General features: G+C 43.8%; 1 protein-coding gene across 1 annotated transcript in view; it reads right to left on the bottom strand.

The window, feature by feature from the left end:
• The window catches only part of RBP3 (retinol binding protein 3), a 129289-nt gene extending 106502 nt beyond the window's left edge, over window positions 1-22787 (bottom strand). Inside the window, exon 1 of the mRNA XM_085608777.1 lies at window positions 19684-22787. Coding sequence (XP_085464903.1) covers window positions 19684-22695 — 3012 coding nt within the window. The 5' untranslated portion in view covers window positions 22696-22787. The remainder of the gene's footprint in view (window positions 1-19683) is intronic.
• Window positions 22788-23369: the final 582 nt, after the last annotated feature.

The raw sequence follows: 23369 nt of genomic DNA, 5'->3' as shown, positions 1-23369 counted from the left end.
ACTCCAGGGGGTGCATCAGTAGGGTAAGTGTTGGATAGTATAGGGGTAAAAATTACTATTCTAACTCCAGGGGGTGCATCAGTAGGGTAAGTGTTGGATAGTATAGGGGTAAAAATTACTATTCTAACTCCAGGGGGTGCATCAGTAGGGTAAGTGTTGGATAGTATAGGGGTAAAAATTACTATTCTAACTCCAGGGGGTGCATCAGTAGGGTAAGTGTTGGATAGTATAGGGGTAAAAATTACTATTCTAACTCCAGGGGGTGCATCAGTAGGGTAAGTGTTGGATAGTATAGGGATAAAAATTACTATTCTGACTCCAGGGGGTGCAACAGTAGGGTAAATGTTGGATAGTGTAGGGGTAAAAATTACTATTCTAACTCCAGGGGGTGCAACAGTAGGGTAAATGTTGGATAGTGTAGGGGTAAAAATTACTATTCTAACTCCAGGGGGTGCAACAGTAGGGTAAGTGTTGGATAGTGTAGGGGTAAAAATTACTATTCAAACTCCAGGGGGTGCAACAGTAGGGTAAGTGTTGGATACTGTAGGGGTAAAAATTACTATTCTAACTCCAGGGGGTGCAACAGTAGGGTAAGTGTTGGATAGTGTAGGGGTAAAAATTACTATTCTAACTCCAGGGGGTGCATCAGTAGGGTAAGTGTTGGATAGTATAGTGTAATATTATGCGTTGTAATGGTATGCGTTGTAATGGTAGTATGCGTTGTAATGGAATGCGTTGTAAAGGTAGTTTTTAAAAATGCGTTGTAGTGTCATGCGTTGTAATGTCATGCGTTGTAATGGATTATGCGTTGTAAAAAATGCGTTGTAATGGTAGTGCGTTGTAAAAGTTGCGTTGTAAAGGTTGTTCCCCCACCAAAGACTACCCCCAAACATACCCACTGGCCAGGCAGGCAAGAAAGGAAGGAAGAATAAGGCATGAAGCAAACCGGACACCAGCCTACACACAGACACAAAGAAGAGGGAATAACAGATCTCCTCCTGAACAGGGAAGGAAAAGAATGAAAATACAAACAAAGGAAGGCTGGAGACATAGGACGACAACAAGCAATGTAAAGTCAGAAACCAAGGATGAAAATTATGTATAACATCACGAGGAAAGCTGGACATAAGAGAAAACAGGGAAGAGGATAAGAAATACAATAATTGCAACTAGTCCTCTCCCAATTTTCAAAAAGACAATACAAATCAGATATGAGAGTGACATTGCGTTGTAAAAACAGCAATGTGACTAAATGTAGAAAGACAATATCAGCCGATGGGACTAAGACCCATAACCGTCATCTACCCTTAGGCAGGATGCTCAACTGTCACTTCACCTCTCTGTGGCCCAACATTCCGAGGCTCATCCAGACTCCAACATTCTATTGAGTTCAGAGCACAGGCACTGGCTGAGCAGGAGGTGTAATATACATTACATTAGAAATGCAGGATACTACAAAAACCTAAACACTGGGGAAACCCTTTGACTTCTCACAAGGAGAGAGGGCCATGGAGCCATGTTTCTTTGCAGCCAGCCCAAGTCACTATAATACATCAGAAACAAACCTCAGACAACAGATGCCCGAGGGCCACAATGTAACTTTCCGTACTGACAACATGGTGTGTCTGGACCATCAGTGACTTTTGCCAGAATGCTAGGGACAGCGTATATGACCCCAGCCAGACCTAGAAGGATATAAATGATTTTGTTCTTCACTCCAGGTCTTGGAGTTGTGTCCTTTTGTTAATTGGCTTATCTGTCTATCCTTTACACTCTTGGAGGCACAGTTGTTGTTTAACTCTTATGTAAACGTTCAGCACATGGTGGTGCTGATTGAGATTTTGGGTCTAGTGTGTGCCCCAATACCCTTCATTTATTATTTTGCAGTATTTGTTAAAGCACTGGTGTGAGGAGGGAGGATCTTTGTGGCACAGTTGCAGGTTGTGAGGCCGTTCTTGAAGAATCCTTTGATGCACTCATGGATGGACTTTGTTGATTCTGGTTATACACTATTCTGGGCCCAGCCTCTCAAGGAGTGCGGCATATCCTGGCAGATGCAGAAAGATGGAAAAACCTGCGTGCACACACCTGATTCAGGGGCTTATTTATGAGCCTTTTGCGCTGCCATTGCATCACTTTTTGTGGCACTGCGGCAGCGTAAAAGATTTGCCACGCTGCGCCATATTTACAAAGTGACACGTCTAAGCAGATGCATCACCTTGTAAAGCCCTGCACTAAATTATACCTGCATCAGGTAAAATGTATTCAGGGTGGGCATTCCCTCGTAAAAATAGTTCATAGAAGTTGCGCAGTGAAATCTATGAGATTTCACTACACCAATTCTAGGACACCACTGTATCAAAATCTTACGCCTGTCTCACAGCAGGTGTAAGACTGACACAGGTGGCTTTAACATGGGACTTGCCCATGTGTAATGACCCATTGATGGAGTAGCACCACTTTTGCAACACACTTTAGCAATGCACCATTACTGCGCCTACAGATACGTCAGAAATACTGACGTATCTGTAAATCCTTGCGACATGGAGCACTGTACAGTAAATACGGCGTATCCTTGGTGTCGCAAGGAGGGCACACTGGAAAGTGTTGCATCGCTGTTTTCACGCAGCGATGCAACACTTTTCATAAATGAGGCCCTCATTTTTTCTTGAATGCAGTCACACTAGCAAGGTTTCTGAAGTCTGGGCACAAGAAGTTTCAGACTTGAGAATATACCAGCCAGATCAACCTCTTCTCATTTTCCTTGTGTTTGAAATTGGCTTGTGGATTTGGTTTGTTTTGCCTGATCTCAGGTTGAAGTTGGGCCTGTATGACAGAAGTAACAGCTGCTTGGACTTCGGCCCAGTGCACCCTTGTGCTTTAAACCTGGGTCAAGGAAGTTTGAATTGTATTCTTAGAGCCACTAACAGTGAACCAAGTTTCTGAGAACCAGAGAGATGTGATCCAATTTCTTTAAGTTGCAGCTATCCAGCTACTTGAATTTTGAAGTCTCTATATTTTTCAATCTCTTTTTAGTAACTTCAGTGAGACAGTATTACAGTAATATAATCTAAATAGTACCAAAGCCTTGGTCAGTTCTATATGCTGTGACAACTGTAGCCGAGGAAGTTTATTTTTACTATTCACTTTTTTAGGTGATCAATAGACAGTTTCTTGCTTCATTGCTGGAGTAGGGGATAACATTACTACTAGTTCTTTTGGTTAGATAAATGGCAGGTTATTTTCGGATAGATCTCCTTCTAAGGGGAGACAGCTCTCCTTTATCCAATGGTATATATGCTCCAGACCTATTGTGATATTTTTGTTACATTCTTCTAGGTTGCCCCGTGCAGGGCCGGATTGGGATCGCAAACCAGCCCTTGTAATTACATCCGACCGGCCTGGGGGTTCGTGGGGTGGGAGGGCTGGCGGGAACACTGCTGCTGCGCTTTTGTTACAAGGGGCCGGGTTTGCAGCACTGAAACAGTAACAAAAACGGCCCCCACCAGTTCAAAACTGGCCCCCAGTAATAAAAATCGCCTCCATCAGTCCAAAACTGGCCCCCACCCTTTCGACCCACCGGGCTAACACCCGGTGCCCACTACGGCTTGTCTGGCCCTGGCTCTGTGGGCTACGGTTGCTCATTTTCTGCCTTTAATATTGCCCTGTAATGGTTTCTCATATCACTCGCCTTTTTGTCAGATGCTTGCAATTTTTATTCACATTTGTCTTAGTTTCCGACCCAGGGGGATATTCTCAAGAATGGGCGATAATTATCGCCAACCTAGGTTAACGCAATTTTACATAACGTTGTCTATCGTGAGAAACTAATGCCGTGTTAATGGCGTATTCTCAAAACGCCGGCAACAGGCGATAGTTTCCCGATAACGCGTCAAATGTCCGCATTAAAATTACTGGGACACCGATAAAAAAGGAAACCGAACGTGAAAAAAGTGACGATGGGCCCAACAGCGATAAAAATATCAGCGATAAGCAGCGCCAGGCTTGCTATTCCCACGTCAGGTGGGAAAAATCACCATAAAAGCTGCAAAAAAACAAAAACAAAACCCAAACAACTGAGAAGCACCATGGAGGAAGCTGGAGCAACTACAGAGGCCAACCAGAACCCCGCAAACCCCCTGGAGGGCCAGCCAGGGAACTCAGGAAAGAAGAAAGGCAAGGATAAGAAGAAGAGGAACCCGCGATTCAGTCCGCAGGAAAACAAGATCCTGATTACGGAGTTGATAGAACACCACCAACAACTGTTCATCACCTCCACTGTGTCATTGGCAACTAAAAATGCAATATGGCAGTCCATCTTGGCCAAGGTGAATGCAGTCGGAGTGAAGAGAAGGGAAGTGGATGACTGCAAGAAGTGCTGGAACGATGTGAAGTGCAAAACCAAGCTGAAACTCGCTAACAACCGGAAAGCAGCAATGCAGACTGGAGGTGGGAGTCCAGCGCCACAGCAGGAGCTGGATGAGATGGAGGAAATGGTGTCCACAGTCATCAGTGGGGAGACGGTGGCAGGAGTTGGGGAACCAGACACTGCTCAACATGACCTGACCCAACAGCAACAGAGTGAGTAACGACGAGGGACAGGCGGTACGGGGGGAGATGGGCACAATGGCACACATGCACAATTAAGTATTGCACAGTGCACACCCACAATGTCTCTGGATCATATCCGTGATCTCCTTGGCATACTGCAGCACACATAGAAACAGCAAGTAGGCCCCTGTCGACAATGTGCCCAGAGGGGGCCCTCCCCACACATCACTAATCTCACAACAAGCCCATGCACATGTGCTGAACCCAGCTATGCTGCTGGTACATGAGCCACACTGACAATGCAAGTGACACTGCATGATGATTAGCATGGCTGCAGTCCAATTATCATGACATGGTGCACGCCACAACACTGAGGTGGCTGAGTGTGGACCACATCCGTAAAGGAGCAGGTCCCACTATGACACATCCACATGCACAAACAACCCCTGACGTCAACAAGACATCTGCGGACAAACCATGCCCAAGAGTCCAATTCACCCAAGTCTGCAACATCTCAGCACTGTATAAACACAGAAGTGAAAGGCACACCGCCTGAAAGGGATAAGGGCCAGCAAAATCAGAGCTGCAGGGGTGACTCTCCCACAATGCATCACACACACATAAGAATCAGAGCACATCAACATTGACAACAATGTGGTACAAACTGCAACACTTTCACAACAGAATAGAGGACACAACTGCTGCCGCTTGTGTGTAGAAACCGGCCAATCCCATTTGGCATAGCAGGAAACTGTGAGATGATAATGTACAAGTACAATCTCACATCCCTGATAGTGTAGAAATGTCCGTTGTCCCGCATCAAATAGGCATCTCCTCCCAAAAAGTTGCAATGTACATTGTCATGCAGTCTGTTTGTAAACATGTCCAATGCGTGAACATACACGGAACACACTGTTAAACTGCATCTCCCCTTTTCATTGCAGAGGGATAATCAACACCTCCTGCAGAGCAGACCTTACATCTCTTCACTGATGATACAGAGGACCTCCACACCATCGACGCCCTCCAACAGCTCATGGACACCCTCAGCACCCCACCCCCAGGAGCAGGCCAGCCCAGCTGCATCGAGGAGACCCAACCCCCTGCACAGACCACACAGCAGAAAGCACCCACCACCTAGGATTTCTCCCAGGACCCCCACAACCAATACAAGGCATTCCAATGCCGTGTGTTAGAGGGCCAGAAGGAGATGGCTTATCAGGTGCGGGTGGGGTGCAACCTCTTGGCAGCCAAACTAGATGCCATACGTGGGTGTCTAAGTCCCATCAGGGACCCTTTACAGTCCCTAACAGACACCCACAGTCCACTCCATGCTCTCCAACAAGCCATGGCTGACATCACTGCAGTCAAGACTCTGTGAGATAAGAACAACTGTCTAGTCAGAGTTGCTCCAGCGATGTCAGCCGGGAGTTGGGACACATACGGAGGATCATGGAGAGCATGGTGCGGATGCAGGTGGAAAGAATGGCTGCCACAGCTGCACACCAGCGAGATGTACCTGGGATCTTCCATGCCCTGCAGATCCTCATCATGGCATTGCTGCCACAAGGCCTGGCACAGATGAATGCTGCTGCTACTACTCCATCCACATCTCTGCCCCCTGATGTGTCAGTGCCTCACAGTGCGGCAGACAATCCACCTCCGGTCCCTGATGTGTCACTGCCACACAGTGCAGCAGACAGTCCACCTCCGGCCCCTGATGTGTCAGTGCCACACAGTGCTGCAGACAAAACACCACTACCCACATGTGAGGCACATCACACATCAGAGGACGATGATGTGGATGATTCTGTCTTTGTGGTAAGAAGGAAGCGGTAGCATTCATCTCCGCCATATGGCCTGTTTCAGCTTGGTTCTGCCCTCTGCATCATGCCCTGGAATAACACCTTCTACTGTCCCCCTATACACTCTGCGACACACACCTTGGCCCTCGACATGGACTGACATATTTGGTTTGGTTACCAATGACACAGCAATCAGAGTGCTGACTGAACTCTTCCTCTTCCGATGAACTTGTCAATCCCTAAAGGACTCTGGCTGTCCCTCCATGGGGCAACAATGTAAAGTGGGTTTTACATGGCCATGTACTGGTCCAGCTTCAACACTCCACCAAATGTGATTAAAACATTCTAATTCACACAGATGTGTCATGTCTATGCGGTTGCATCACTTGCACTCCTACGGCACACCATTGTCATGCCTGTCTGCGCATGTCCGCAAACCTGACAACAACACTGTAATGTTGGCCGTGGATGCTGGGCAGCCACGTGTGTGTAGGCCTATGGTAAGGATAGGACGGACACAGATGTAGAGTTCAGGCCTGGCTGAACTCGCGCTGCAATTGAGGCTAGGCCTTTGGCTTATGCTGCGTCAATGAAGATACACACACAAGAGTTGGCATGTATGAGCCAAGACCCACAGCAGTGTTGCGCTCCTTCATTTATCCATTCGGATGAGCCCGCCCAGCGGTTGCAGGCTACATTGCAACATTGTCGATTAAGGGCCGGGTGGCGCTGACACTACAACAGACACACACGCCATAGTTACTTTTGTGGCCAGCCCGGAACTGAACCACGCCCAGAGCCCAGAACTGAACCACGCCCAGAGCCCAGAACTGAACCACGCTCAGAGCCCCGGGCCATTTCTTCACACTCCTCACACGCGTACGAGTGGGCCACCGCCGCGGCGCTTGGATGTCATGAGCATTGGAGTACGTCTCCAGACATTCCACTCAGGTTTTCCAGTGGCCTTCAGGGGATGGGGGTGGCCCCGTGACTGTGAAGGGCTCCAGTGGGGTTACCGAGGACCTGCTGTTGGCTGCTGGAGGCGGACTTGTGGGGTAGCCCCACGGGATGATGACTTGTGGTGCACAAAGGTAGTGGCACCTGAGGGACTGCGTCCGGCATGGGCCTACCGCCACGTGTCGATGACTTACGGTGCACTGAGGTAGGACCACCTAAAGAGCTGAGCGGGTGTGCAGCCTGCGATGATGCAGTAGGCCTGGAGGCTGGACGGTGACTTGGGGTGCACAGAGGTAGTGGCACCTGAGGCGCTGCATCCAGCACGGGCCTACTGCCACGTGGCGATGACTTGCAGTGCACTGTGGTAGGCCCGAAGAGCTGAGGGCGTGTGCAGTCTGCGATGATGCAGTAGGCCTGGAGGTCCGGATTGGATTTGATTTGTGTGAGACCTGCTGGACTGCAGTGTAGGCCGTAGGGAGCAGTCAGCACACACAGAACTCCAAGGTACGGTGCCGCAGACTGCACTGGGGGCCTGTTGTGCAGAAGCCAGCGATCGGCTGAGGAGGCTGCCAAGCTCTTGGGCTTAAAGATTACAGCGGCACGTGGTTGGCCCTCTTGAGGGTGAGGGGTGCCGCCCTGGCAGACACACCCCTGCAGGCGATGACGAGATGTGCGCCGAGTGCCATGTGATGTAGCCACCTCGTCGCCGGTGTAAATTTGACCGTTGAAGGTGGTTGGCAATGTGTGTGTAGGCCTATGGTCAGGATATGGCAGACACAGAGACACACGCAGTAGTTACTTTGGTGGCCTTCCCGGAAAGCTAACCACGCCCAGAGCCCCGGGCTATTTATTCACATTCCTACGCTGGACTGGCATACGCCGGCCCAGCCGACTACGCTTAAGCTTACGGGGGGGGCGACATAGCTACATGTCCACTGTCTTCCCCACTGCCTAAGGTAACATGGTTGCGTCCACTGTCCACAACACTACAAACACCAACAGTGTATGTCCACATGGACATGTCTGTACTCTGCATACTCAAGACTGTCCAGCACATCACTGCCACACTGAGCATTGTATTCATTCTTATTCATGGATCACTTGCCTCCTTTGCACATTCTTGGTTCCCACCTCTCCCCACATTCTGCAATTGTGTGGCAGAGGGACTATGCCTTTGTGTATGGTTTGTCTACATGTCAGGCCCCTGTTACCACAGTTACTTGTGTTGTCGTGTCTGGTAGGTGGGCATGTTGTATGTGATTTTGTTACGCATGTGTTCCCACAGTTGTGAGTTGTGTGTTTGTGGAGTTGAGGTGTGTGGTGTGTTCCGTTGGTACTTACCAACGAGCAGTGCATTTCCATAGGTGCCATCCTAAAAGTGCTGGTTGATGATGGACTGTCGGGAGATGTAGGAATCATGCACACTACCTGGGAAGTTGGCGACGACATTGGTGAACAGTCCCCGGTGGTCCACTATTGCCTGCACATTGATGGAATGCGTGTGGTTTCTGTTGCGTTAATTGTGTGCAGTGTCGGCAGGGGGCACAAGTAGAACATGTGTGCAGTCAATTGCCCCAAACACGTGTGGGAAGCCAGCTATGGCGTAGAAGCCTTGCTTGGACTCCAGCTGTTCCTGCGCAGTGTGGGGGAAGTGAAGTTACTTAGGTATCAAGCTGATGATGGCATCCAAGACAGGTGTGAGGAACTTTGATATGGCTGGTTGTGAGACTTCTCTGACTCTGGCAGTTGTTGGTTGGAAGGTACCAGAGGCCAACAAGTGCAGCACAGCCAGCAGCTTTGTCTGCGGAGGGATGTTGGTTATCCGCTGTGTTGGTACCGTCAGCCTGTGGGGAATGTGGGTCAGGATGCGGAGGATGGTTGTCCTTTTGAGCCTGTAGTGGGCAATGACATCCTCTGGCGTTAAGTCTCTGAGGCTGGTATGTTTTCGGAAGGTCCACTGTCTTGTTCTGCGCTGCCTCGGTGGTAGTCGGGGGGGTGGTCCTGGGGGTAGGGGTGGTCCTGGGGGTGGTGGCGGTGGGTGTTGTGGCCCTCTTGGGTCTCCAAGCTGCATGATTAGTAGCTCCATGGCATCTGTTGGTCTTCAGATGTGGCACTGGGCTGGGCTCCCTTTATACTGCAGGTTTTCATCCTACTTAAGACCAGAAAAAAACAGGTCTTAAGTCCCTGCTGCTAACGTGCCTAATCCAGTAGCGGCTCGTGGAGGGAGTTCTGCAGGGCAGTGGTGCAGGGGTGGGGGGGGTAGTAAACTACGAAATACGGCCGAAAGGAGGTAAGTAAACAAATAAATAAATAAAACAAATTTTGTTGCGTGTGCTGTATCGCATTTGGCAATGCAGCTTGCGCAATGAAATCCGTTTTATTTATTTATATGTGTACTTACCTCTGGCCGTATTCCGTAGTTTACTACCCCCCACCCTGCTCCTATCCGCCCCACCTCACCCCACCGCCCCGCAGCACTCCCTCCACGAGCCGCTACTAGCCTTATCGCCTGTTTTTGGACCGCATCGCCGATCTGGCTGGTCGTTGAGAATATCACAAAGTGGTGTTATCGAGAGTTTTTGCATGGAAACGCCTACTCTGCATATGATTAGCGTTAGTTGTCGCTGTCAGCCTTGGTGATGTTTTTAGCCCCCCAGTATTTTCATTTGCCTCAGTCTCAGATGAACTACTTATGTTCTCCCTTTTCATTACATTTATAAGTTTTAACTTGCGTTTGGGGGGCGCTACATCCAGAGCTCTTGAGAGTTTGTGGTTAAGGGAATTAATGAGCCCAAACAGATTAATGTCTGTTGAGGTGGGCGATGGCTTATGGGGTTAATATTACTTGCAATCTTATCAATAAGAGTGGCAGAGCATATGCCCCCTGCACGCTCCACCCTGCACAGAGACACAATGCGGCCCTGTAGGGCCCCCTTTGTTGCCTCACCGCCACCCATTTCATGGCGGTGCGAATGCCATGAAAAGGGTGATGGTGAGGCAACTCAAAATATGCTCTTCAGTGTTGCTGCTAGAATATTTTGGCATCAAATCACTGCCAGACCATCGCAGGATCCTTGATCTGCGGCAGTAGCCGCATTTCAGTGGCAGTCCGACTGCCACACTTAAAATACTGCAGGCTTTCCCACAGTGTGGCGGTGGTCGGACTGTCACAACAACTACGGCGGTCCCAAGAACTGCCGTAGTTGTAATAAGGCCCATAGACTGGTTTTCAGCTACTTTCAGCAAACAATCTTCTACCAGCCATGTGAAAATGACAATTGTAAATATGTTGTTGGGCAAAGCAGTGGGCAGATCAGTGTTATAGGAAGCTTTTAATCAATGCTATTACTATCAGATAGTAACCATGTGATAAATCGTGTAATAGGATTTCTGCAATGGCTAGAGCAACTGAAATACTTACTTTAAAGTAGAGAAGAAATGGAATCTTGTACTATCTTAAAGAAGACTCTTTGAACTATCTGGTCGGCTCATAATTAGTTTTTGATGTGTATAGTATATATTTCTCTAACCAAGAGTATTCTATGTGGAAATTGATGGCGTATGTTCATAAATGTGCCTTGTGACCCAGCATCCTCTATTGCAATGGGATGGAGGTGCTTGTTTGAAGCATGAAAAATATTCAGTGCTTTTAGACTCTTAAATGAAAGAGGTTCTGACTCACTTTTGCCTGGTGAAGAAAGAAGAGAACAATTTCACTCGGTTTGCTTACATGATGAGATAATTTACTAGTATCAGACTCGTAAGAGCTTCATCATGCATGTGAAAATCCCCTGCATCGCATACCATAAAACAATAAAGGGAGGTTTCTGTGCATTCATATAGCTGCAGAAATTAACAGTCTTTCTAGTATGTTCTTTTTTTGTGACTTACAAACGACTTTTCGAAAATGTAAAATTTTTTAACTTCAAGCCATTCTTGGATCTGAAGTTCCAAGAGCCTTTTTACAACCTTTTTTTCAAAAATTGGTGTCGTGGAGGATAATTCTGGTTTAACGCTAGTGCCTGATTCAAATGAAAACGTAATATGACATGTCAAGATGCTTACACTTCTAAAGTAACGTTTTTTTTAGATGATGTCTCATGTGACTATGGGGCATGTCAACAAGGGGTGGCGATAATATTATCGCCGCGTTAGAGCCCGTTTTCAGGCGAAAAGCGGCGATAATATTATCGCATTATCAACAAGGACACGCTAGCGCGTGTTTCCTTGTATTAGCGCCCCTTGTCAGCACGCCTCCCATCGCATCGCTAATGAGATGCAAAGGAGGCGTGCCTGACAAAACACCATGGGAAAATATCGCTAACCCAGCTTTGTCATATTAACAACGAGGATTAGCGATATTTGAAATTGCATTAAGAATGCCTTAACGCAAGAATTTAACGTCTGTTAAATTCCTGACTAAGGCATACCTAACATGGGGGGTGGATTGCGCGGCTAAGACCACAGGCCCTATCACCAAGGATATCACCGTTTTCCATGGAACATCGCTGGAAAACCAGCGATGTTCCATGGAAAACACCGCTATCACTGGAATAATTATCACCATTGCACTATGCGTTGTTGATACAGCGCTATCATGGCGATAATTTCCAGCGATAGCCAGCGATATGCAATCTCACGCTAAGAGCGTGCCGCTTGTTCGTATGCCCCTATGTTTTCTATTCATGTATTTCCACTACTGGTCTTTAACATGGTACCTAAATACAACGTGACAAATGCGTATTTCAGAACTTTGCACATCATTCAGACTTTGCATTTGTATTTGGCGTTGTAAAGAGCACAAATCATCCCCAGAGGGATATCTCCGCGCTAGTCTGCGTCAATAACTGGTTCTTAGTTAATAGGACTAAAGTGAATACAGCCATGTCTTCAATTTTTTCTAAAAGCCAGCATATCCGACACGTTGCATGGATCCTGAGGATGCCTATTCCAATGAATGGCGGCTTAGAAATTTAAGGAGCCTCCGTCCATCCAAGATTTCTTCATTCTTTTACATAATATCAAGGCCTTGCTGGCTGATCTGAGATTCCGAGTGGGTTTGCAAAAGTTGCCTTTATTTGACAATAGACTAGTGGCACAGTAACTTGAAAATAGCTAATTTACGAACTGGTAGTCAATGAAGCTTGTCGAGGCAGGCAGATGCTGAGCTGCCTTTCCTACATTGCAAACAAAAATGGCATATTTATTTTAAACAGTTTGAAGACTTGAGAACACGTAATTGGCCATGCCCACATATAATACATTTTTTCCTAGTGTGTAGGGATCAGTTTATTATTTTTCTGTTTGGACCCACCAAGCTTTGTCTGACGGTCCCAAAGAGGAAAAGGTGTATCGGATTATTGAGTTGGTTCACTGACAAAACATCGTCCTACAGAAATATTTGAAATATTTGACCAAAAATATAGAAGACAAAAAAATCGTTATCTCATACTTATAATGAAAATGACAACAGTATAGGAAAATATATCGTTGTCATTAATATCATTCTCAAAACTATCATTTTTTTAAATATATATAAATAGTAAAAATTAAATACATTAAAAACTAACAGTAATATAATAATACTTAAATGTTTTAAATAATTATAAATTAAATGTAACTACTATACTTATTTTCAAAATTAAAAACACATATATATATAAATATATATCAGTTTGATTACATATATTTAATTTTAAACTAATATTATCAAACTATATTGTAATTTTTTTTATCAAATATATATATATGTATATATATTTATGTATATGTATATGTATATATATCCAATAACATAACACTGTTTTCAAAAACAAACCAATTTTATTGCAAATAAAAAAGTCAACAGCAAGAAAAATTACAATTCTCTAAATATATTTTACATATTACAAATATTAATAATTATAAATATTATAATTTGAAATGCACAAAAACATAATAATATAAATGTAAACAATATGAACTAAACTATCAAATTTGACAAATAATAACTATACTATTCCAACTCCAATGTCTGCAACAGCAGGGAACGTGTTGGATGGCGGAGGAGTAAAATTTACTATTTCCACTCCAGTCACTGCAACAGTAGGGAAAGTGTTGGGTTGCGCAGGGGTAACATTTACTATTCCCACTCCAGTCACTGCAACAGTAGGGAAAGTGTTGGATTGCGGAGGTGTAAAATTTACTATTCCTATTCCAGGCAGTGCAACAGTAGGGAAAGTGTTGGATTATGGAAGGGTTCAAATTTACTATTCCCACTTCATTTAGTGCAACAGTAGGGAAAATGTTGGATTGCGAAGGGGTAAAATTGAGTATTCCAACTCCAGTCAGGGAAACATTAGGGAAATGTCATATTGCAAAGGGGTAAAATTTACTATTCCCACTCCATTCAGTGCAGCAGTAGGGAAAGTGTTGGCTTTTTGGAGGTGTCAAATTTCCTATTCCCACTCCAGACAGTTCATCATTAGGCAAATTGTTGGATTGCAGAGGGGTAAAATTTACTGTTTCCACTCCAGTCAGTGCAAGACAATGGGAAGTGTTTGATTGCAACAGGGTAAAATGTACTACTCCCACTGCATTCTGTGCAACTTTAGAAACAGACTAAGTTATGTCAAGAAAATAAAATGTTTGCAAAACTATCATAAATTATTTTTATATTAAATATAAAGTCTATATATGTTTGTAAAAAAATATACAAATTACATAATTAATAAACTGTTTGATACATATCATAAATTCATACAAATATTATTAGAATTAAAATCCCAAATAGTTTTCTACCATATACCGCTTTAATCTAAGAAACAAACATCTTAAATGTATTTTTTTGAATTATTATATTTACACATTTTACATAATTATTTACCAATTAAAATATTAAAAATATTTAACTAATATTAAAATAATTATCTTTAATTACCTTACAACCCTTTATCCATAAAAAACAACAACCTGCACCTAATATATAAGTGTAAAAAATGTTTGTTACATAATTTACATAATTCATTATCAATTAAACAATTAATGGAAATATTTAGTTAATAATAAATGAATCGTACTTAATTAATGTCCCACACTTTACCCTTACAAATGCAACAATTCACACCTAATATATAACTTAAACAATATCTTATTTACGCAATTTACATATTTAATTTATCAAGTAAATAATTATAAATTACCATTAATTATCAGTAATTATACTTAATTTCCTACATTCCCTTTACCCATACAAAAACCACAACACATACCAAGTAAAAATATTTTATATATTATAAAAATAATCAAATTAATTATCAATTAAGTAATTAATATTAATTCAAAATTAATAATTAATTTATTATAGTTTATTTCCCACTCTACGCCCCTACAAACCCCACACCATGCACCTGAAACGTAACTTTAAAGAAAGTTAATTGTGCAATTAACATAACTAATTATAAATTTCAGAATTATTATGAATTAAAAATTGATTTGAAATTAATAATAATTAATTTACTTCCCACCCTATACCCTTACAAAACCCACAACCCGCACCTAAAATGCAACATATAAAAAATACAAATAACAGAAATAATAATCAATTAAATAATTAAGTAAAATTAATTATAATTAATTTACTTCTCACCCTGTACAACTATAAACCCCAAAACCCGCTACGGCACTAAAAATGAGTAAACAAAGCTATTCAATTAACTTTTAAAACTGCAAAAAATGTGTAAACTATATTAAACAACATTAACAATATTTAAACAAACAATTTATAACATATACAATTAAAATATATAGTAAAATACATAAAATTAATTAAAGATCAACACTGATATTAACAACATGGATATTACTTACCTTAAAATCAATATTCTTGTCAACTATGTTCTTGCTGGCGATATATCTGTATGACGATGTTTCCAACAGGATATTTTGGTAGGTCGATATTAGAGTCTCTATATTTTGTCTGAATACCTATCGAGTCTATTAGGTTTGATGGTCTTAGGCACTTAGACTTTGAGTCTGTTGGGCTGTCTGTGGTCACAGGTGGAGGCAATGTGGGCACTAATGGCAGAAACATAACAGTCCACTTGGTTCTAAATACAGCGGGCATACCATAGGTTTGGTGGACAGGATACCCTACCACATTTGTTCAAACTCTAAATGAGGTCGATGTTAAGTAAATCATTTATATGTTACTATATTTCATCACTTAGATTACAGAAGGCGACTACACCACATTATTATGGGAATTATGGTAGGACATGGTTTCCGAAACCAAATGTAATAAAGATTGATTTACCTAAACTTCCCCCCTTCCCTATTTGCTTGAATGCGAAAACTGATGACTCAAAAACAAGGGGCACAATTGACAGGGATACTGCAGTGATTTCCTTTCAAGTTCCCCAGACTATTTTCTGGAATAGTGAGGTAAGTCAGGAGTACTAGACAAGCAAGACACATCTACTCACAGCTAATTCATTGTGATTAGGGTCCAAAATATTTAATGAATCATTGAGGAAAATCAGGGAAATCTACTCAAGCTCCTTGGCTGAGAAGCATGGGTGACTATAGAAACCTCCACAAATGTTGCCTTTTTTTATTATGTAGCACTATATCAGTCAATCAGCATAAGAAAGAAAATCTACCCAATCCAGTATGAACTTGCACTTTGGTTCAGTCTTTATGAAGAAAAGACACTTTCTAGACTAATTGTCAAAGGAATGGACCATAATTCTGACACAGATGGGATCTCCATCCAGGAAAGAAAAAGGATGAGTTGTGTTATGTTGCTGTTGGCTAGATAATTGATCGCTCAATTAAATGTATGAGATGGCTGGAATCTACAGATCCTACAAGTGGAGGTTACACTTTCTATTGACAGACAGGGCATGCTTAGAAAATCTTTCCTTACATTGATCAAAGTGATCTGGAGGTTGCATAAATAGTACTCCTTTTGTAGAGCATGGAAGAAAAGTGTGCACTGCAAACGTTGATGTGAGTGTCTGCAGTAACCATGAATACTATCAATTTGTAAATTGCTGTGTGAAACTGAAGAGTTGCACTTCAACAGTTTCAGCTAAAAGATGTATGTATTCAAAACATCTACAGCTTTAAGAATCAACAAAATATTGGAAGTGACATGCATTTTCAAGAGCATTATAAGGTATCTTAAAGGTATTCTGGTTAAATACTGCTATGATGTAACAGGAGCATAAAATATGTTTCATTATTCACTGTTCCTACTTTTCATGGATAAAAATTAGGCCTGGGAGGAACTTGCAGAATTTCATTTCTTGGTATCACGTGGAGTTACATAAAAACTCGACGAGATTCCGTGGAGTTCCAACAATGGGCCAAAAATGCACTTTGCGTTTCCCATGGTCTGATTTTAGTGCCGGTAGCTTATTCCACACTGAAAGTTTAGTGTGAATGGCACCACACTATTTTGGAATTGATTTTGCTGCAGCTCGAGTAGAAAATCTACTCAGGAAACAGCCCTCTGTCCGTGAACACCTGCGGATGCCTGCAGTCATAAAATCTAGCCAGAAGTCCTCCTAGCGACCTGAAGTCACGCCAGGGGATGCTAAATCTTGCTCACAACCCCTAGCTCGCGTTCTGAAGCTTTGCACAGTTCCCGTTGTCATTGCGTTGCTCGAACGGGAAACAAATCTTCCATGCAGCGATTGGCAGATTTTAGCAGGAACTCTGCCTTACAAAAGTAATTCCTAGTTGCCAAAATTCTCCAATTCCGCTTGCTTGATTAAAATTCCAAACAGGCCTAGTGAAAACCTGTTTTAGCTGGGGTGTTTCAGTGAATGCTTTTTACCTTCTCTATGGGGACTCCAGGGACCTGAGGAGATGGTGGAAAGGTGATTGAGAGTCTGCCATGCTCCAATTTCTCCTGACTGTCTTGGGTGTTTGCAGACCAAGGGCAGCACTATGATACCACTAAGCATTGTCTCATTCTCGCAGAGGTACTCACATTGCCATTGTCGACGTTTCATTGAGAGTAAGATTACAACACTCATACTTGGAGAGAGAGTGAAGGCCCATAGGGTGGTGCATGTGTGAGGTTCATTAGAAGTCAGGTTTTTTTTTCAAACATCTGGTCGGATTGTGGGAGGTTGTAGTTTTGGGGGAGGTGTTAAGATGCCAGTTGTATATTCATTTTGCCCTGGTGGGATTCTGTGACAGTATGCCAGGGATAAATGTAAAAAGTTTGGTGAGGAAGTGTCGGTAGGCCAGTGGGAGGTAGGTGATGGTGGTAGAGTTTCATCTATATGTGACTTTTATTTTGAGGGACTACTGAATTTAGTGGAAGAAGATGGCAGGATGCTGCGTATATTTTATTGGGACCTTTTTGATGTATTGTATTCAAAGGTATGAAAAGCAATGTTCTGCTTCCTCATGACTGTTATCCACAGTAGTTACAGGGAGGGATACACAAAACAAGAGAGGTTTTCACGTTTGGGTTCCAAGTTACATCACAGACAACTCAAGACTCTTTCTAGATATCTATGATATCTCACAGGGGAGACAAAACGCCTATATTAACAGCTGAACATACATAAACTTATAAGTGACCTGAGTCTGCCTCTAAAATATTTGTCGCAGGAATAAACACCTGGGGGCAGATTTACAAGAAAGCGATGCATCTATAGAGATGCGTCACTTTCCTTGCGCCACCCTAAAAAATGCTTGCGCCACCATGGATGCGCCGTATTTACAATACGGCGCACCATGGCGAAAGGATTGACAGATGCATCAGAAAGTCTGGCGCATCTGTTGGGGCAAAAGTCACGCATTGCTGGAGTCGTGTCGCAAGCACGACGCAACTCCAGCAATTAATTTTGTGGCCTATTCCCACTACACTGCGTCACTCCTTACACCTGCTTCAAGCAGGCATAAGGTTTTGACGCAGTGGTGTGCTAAAAGTAACGCAGTGAAATCTTGTAGATTTCACTGCGTTACTTTTACGAGGCTTTCCTGCGTAGGAACGCCCCCCTGCATACATTATACCTGACGCAGGTATAATTTGACACAGAGCTTTACAACGTGACGCATCTCCCTAGATGCGTCATGTTGTAAATAGGGCGCATTGTTTGCACCACCGTTGCGTAAAGTGGAACATTGGGCTTGTAAATCTGCCCCTACAAGTTTGCTTTCTTAAAGTGGCAGCTGTATGGTCCGGAAATGCCGCCGATATCTCCACCTGGGCAAGATCCTTGCATCTTGATGTTTAAGAAACACTTTTTTTTTCATTTCTGTCTTTGTTGCTATCTTTACAGTGTTGAGTGGTGTAATGAGGTAGCCAGTAATTATATCATGGGTACATTTCACAGGTTCAGTCTTCTTCAAAGCAATCGCAAAAGGTGTACAAATTCCACAATTGAAAGGGATTTCCCGCTGTGTCCCCTGTGAAGCAGACACATTGGACAGTACCATTCTACTGCGCATATTATCGTTTTAACCAAACTACCTCTTCCTTTATCAGCCATATTTTAATGCTGGAGGAGGATATCTGGAAATGGCAAGGCGTCAGGGCCAATCTTTTACTTTATTTCATCCTTATATTTGTCTGCTTTGTACGATTTCACAATGCATTTCTGAACAGCCCACCATTTAGGGAGGACAGAATTGACATTCAAACTTGTTCTTGTCAAGATTCTTCCAAAGAAAACCCGCTGCTTGGGTCTCTCCATCTCCAAACCTACATATTTTTCCACAATTCGAATGTTAGATGTGCTACGGAATCCATTTAAACTTACATGACGCATTCAATAAATATTGACAATTTCATAGAAGTGGAAGCTGCAAGCTGATCCATTTCCTACTTTTTTGGCTATTACAATGGTTTTCAATTTAATGTATCCTATAACTACGTCAAAACTATCTCATTATAAAAAAAAAAGTCCCTAGAAGAGTCCACTGGGTGGTGTACTTAACATCCTCCTTGAAATATTGAACTATAGTTTTTACATTGGGCCTTCATTGGATAATCTATGCCAAAATATTTGAAACATATTTAAGAAAAATCCCTACAAATACTTTGCAGTTATTTGGCTTTTTTTGGCCATTTGCTTAACACACATTTTACACATCATACTGTGTATTGGTGGATTTAAAGCTGCACTGATCTGTTTTCAAGGATAGCAGCTGCATATCACAACAATTTAACAATTATTTTGCAACTGTTTTTCATTTGTGTGAATATGTAATTAATAGATTAAAAATAAAAATACACCATGTCTGAAAATATAATTTTTTAATGGCTTTACTCACGGTGGAGGCCCTCACCAGAAAATGTATCTCCACCACTGATGGGTTGTAATAGGGTTATTACTGCTTAAAAACGATGGGAAGACATTAGCTTTACCTGCATGGGCACAACTCCTGGGATCTGTTCTTTGGCGTTTTCTGGGATGTGCAGAGCTGACAGATGGACATCGTTAGATAAGGTATGAAGATCGGTGGATAGTTGTTCCACCAGTTCCACTTCTGATTTGACCATCTTGTACTCTGGGGTCTCAAGGAGGTTCAGAATTTTGGCAGCCACCTCTGCCCCAGTGTCATTAAAGGCGTAGTTATCTGCCACAAGTTTCCCAGTGGTCTGCATAATGGCTGGAACTTTGGACCGCAGGCTGATGATTTCCTGGGCAACATTCATGGCCTCGGTTGCCTGCACCGTGACATGGGGCTCCACCCCAGACACACTCCAAACCTTTCCCGTGATAGGGCTAATGACCACCTGATTGGGGATGGAAACAAATAAATGGCTCTCCCCCACACGGTACGTTCCCACAGAAAGTGAACCACTTATGGTAGGTTCCCCAATCACAGTGGCCCTGTTGAGATCTTTCATAGCCCTGGTAAAGGCTTCAGCTGCTGAACCAGACAGGTGGCTAGTGAGGATGTAGATATCTTTCTTGGAGCCGTATCTTTCGCCAGCAACTTTGGGCAGGGTCCATATCTCTGTATCTGCGGAGGTGCTGCGATCAAAGATAGTGTAAAGATGCTGAAGAGGTTCTGGGTCAAAGAAGTAGGAGCAAAATATTGGTACTGCAGTGGAATAGCCACCAGTGTTGTACCTCATGTCGATAATTAACAAGTCAGTGTCTACCAGTTTATTCCACACCAGGTTCACCAGCTGAGGAGCAATGGCCTTTATGATTTCAGCATCGGCCATCATGTCGAACCGTAGATAACCTACATTCCCAGGCAAAATAACAATCTTGAACAAAGCCTCAACAATGAGGTTCAGCTCTTCAGGAGAAGGGATGTGGGCGGTTTGATCCTCTGGGGCCTCAGGCACATTATCACTGTAAAAGACGTGAAGGCGGTGATCTCCTGAGGTCTCCTGAAGGTCCAGAGTTAGTTGCGATACCAGAGACTCATAGTCCACCACTGAGCGATATGACCCTTCGGACCCCTTACTTCGCAACAGCGCACTTACTTTACTTGCAACTTCTGGGATCGCATAGTGCACTTCCAGCAGTTCTCCTGTTCCTTTGACTAAAGCAGATACCTCTGGGTGAAAAGCAATAATTTCTTTGGCTTTGTCTAGAGCATCGTCAGCCAAAACAATGGCATCAGGGACAACACCCCCGCCCAGCCAACACTCTCCATTGTTATCGACTAGGTTGACGAAAGGAACAGTGAGACTCAGCTGTGTGCCATCCAAAAGGAATGACTTTGAGTGCAATAAAGTCCCAGCTGTTATTTCACCGATGATGGTAGCTCTACCTAAAGACTGCATAAGATATGCAAACTCTTCTGCTGCTGTGGCGGTCATGTGGCTAGTGAGGACATAAACACCTTTCTTAGCACCATAGGATTTTCCCCGCAAATTGGGCACAACATAATATTCTGTAGTGGTATTGGTCAGTCTATTGTAGAGGGTAAAGAGACGATGCTGTGAACTGGTCTCCTGGAAATAGGAAAGCAACAAGGAGACAGCAGTGATAGGTCCACCAAAATTGTATCGCAGGTCAATGATGAGATTTTCAGTATCTGCAATTTGGTCCCAAACTTTGCTGACTATATAAGGACCTAATCTAGCTAGCACTGATATATCCGCAAACTCGTCAAACCGTAGGTAACCAATGTTGCCTGGAAGTATATCTACTTTGAAGACACTATCCACCAGATCTTTAAGGATTGCCTCGTTCTCTGGAAGGTTGCCTGCAACAGGAAAGTCCAAAGCCGGGACATGGCCCTCAGGTTGGGGCCTGATAACTAAGCGGGGATCCTCAGTAGCTGACTGTAGCTCATAGTTAAGTTTTGCTGCAAGATTTTCTTCAGATGTAACAGTCGAGAAGTCCATAGTAAGTATGTGCTGGATTAGAGCAGGAACTCGTTCCACAAATGAGTAATGGGTTCTGAGGATCTCAATAAGGTTCCTTGCAAGTTTAGGGATGGCGGATCTCACCGAGAGAATTTCTCGTGCCCTATCCAAAGCATGTTCTGCATTCACCGCGACACATGGTACGACCCCACTGACCTCCCAGCTCTGGCCAGTGATTGGACTGATAGACCGCGATACGGGCACTGTGATATAAAAATCTGACTCTCCGATCCTCATCTTCTCAATTTGTACGGAGCCACCAGCAGACCTCTCTCCCACGGTGATGGCCCTACTAAGGTGCTTGAGTATATAAGCCACATCCTCTGCAATGCCCATTGTGTATTTGCTGGTCAGGACAACCACATGGTTTTCCTTGTTGTACCTCTCCCCCATCAAGGCTGGAAGAGTCCAGATCTCTCGGGTGGTATTTGAAGGACGGTGATAAATAGTGTCAACATGTAGCCGGGGCTCAGCGTCCACCAAGTAGGATATCATGAAGGGAATCCCAGAGACCTCCCCCTGAGTGTTGTATCGGAGATCAAGGATGAGAGACGAGGTTGGCATGAGCTTCTTCCAGACATTATTTACCAGGAGAGAACCAATTTTCATCACCACATCCTGCCCAATGATGTTGTCCACTCTGAGGTAGCCCACATTGCCTTCCAGCAGCTCATATTTGACAGAATGCTGCATGAGTGCCTGTAAGTGCTCCAATGTTGGTTCCATCACAGCTTCTTTCTCAGGTGCAGGGCGCTGTGGCTCATACGTGACCACCAGCCGGGGGTCGTTCAGTGAGCCCTGTATTCCGGTGGTGAACATGCTGGCCAGCGCGTTGGGGTCAGACACGTTTAGGGTCTCTCCACTCTTGATTGCTTGTTCCATGGCTTCTTGCATCCCGACCAGATTTTCTGGAAAGCAGTAATTATCCAGCAGGACTTTGGCTAGATTCATCACTACTGCGGGTTGGAATGCTTGGTCAGCAGCTGGATACAGAGGGCAGAAAGAGACCAGGGCTACAAACAGCAATGGGCTGCTGGTCGCCATTATCGATGTCGAAGAAGGTACAGAATCAAGAAATGTTTCAGCCTCGTATAGTTGGACTCTCTCTGCCCATCGGTCAGCGTGTGTCGAGTCCTGTGCTGTGCCTGCGTAGACACAGGAGGTCGGAGTCTTTTATCTGTCTTAAACCTGTAATCTTATTAGTCTGAAGTGCACCAGCACAAGGGCATCCAAGGTGTGACTGTCATTCCATCGCTACTCGGTGCTGCTGTACCATTGAGTCCAGCAGATGAAACAAGGAATTGAAGACGAGCATTTAAAAGCTCTCACATTCTGCAATCCATAGAACACGTTCTTAGATTTGCAGAATGACAGCCGGGCGTGTGTGCGCGTCTATACATGTTTGTTTGTAGTGTGTGTGTGTGCGTGATGTGTGTATGTGTGTGTGTACGTGTTTGTAAGTATGTTATGTTGTGTGTGTGTGTGGTGCATATGTGTAGCGTGCGTGGATTGCAGATGGGTGGTGTGTGTGTGTGTTTGTGTGTATCTTGTATATTTGTCTATGTTGCTTTTGATCTGCCTAATACTAAATAATTGCATGATAGTGAACATTTCTTGGTGGCACTAGTCTTCAGTATATATATATAGGCGAACGGTTGTCTGTGGACCAGGGGTTGAAACTAGGAAATCCTTACATACTTGTGCAGGCACAAGAATCA

The sequence above is a fragment of the Triturus cristatus genome, chromosome 1_2, assembly GCF_964204655.1.
Source record: "Triturus cristatus chromosome 1_2, aTriCri1.1, whole genome shotgun sequence".
Lineage (NCBI taxonomy): Eukaryota > Metazoa > Chordata > Amphibia > Caudata > Salamandridae > Triturus > Triturus cristatus.
Note: the sequence above shows the minus strand (reverse complement) of the source record. Positions and strands in the feature narration are given on the sequence as shown.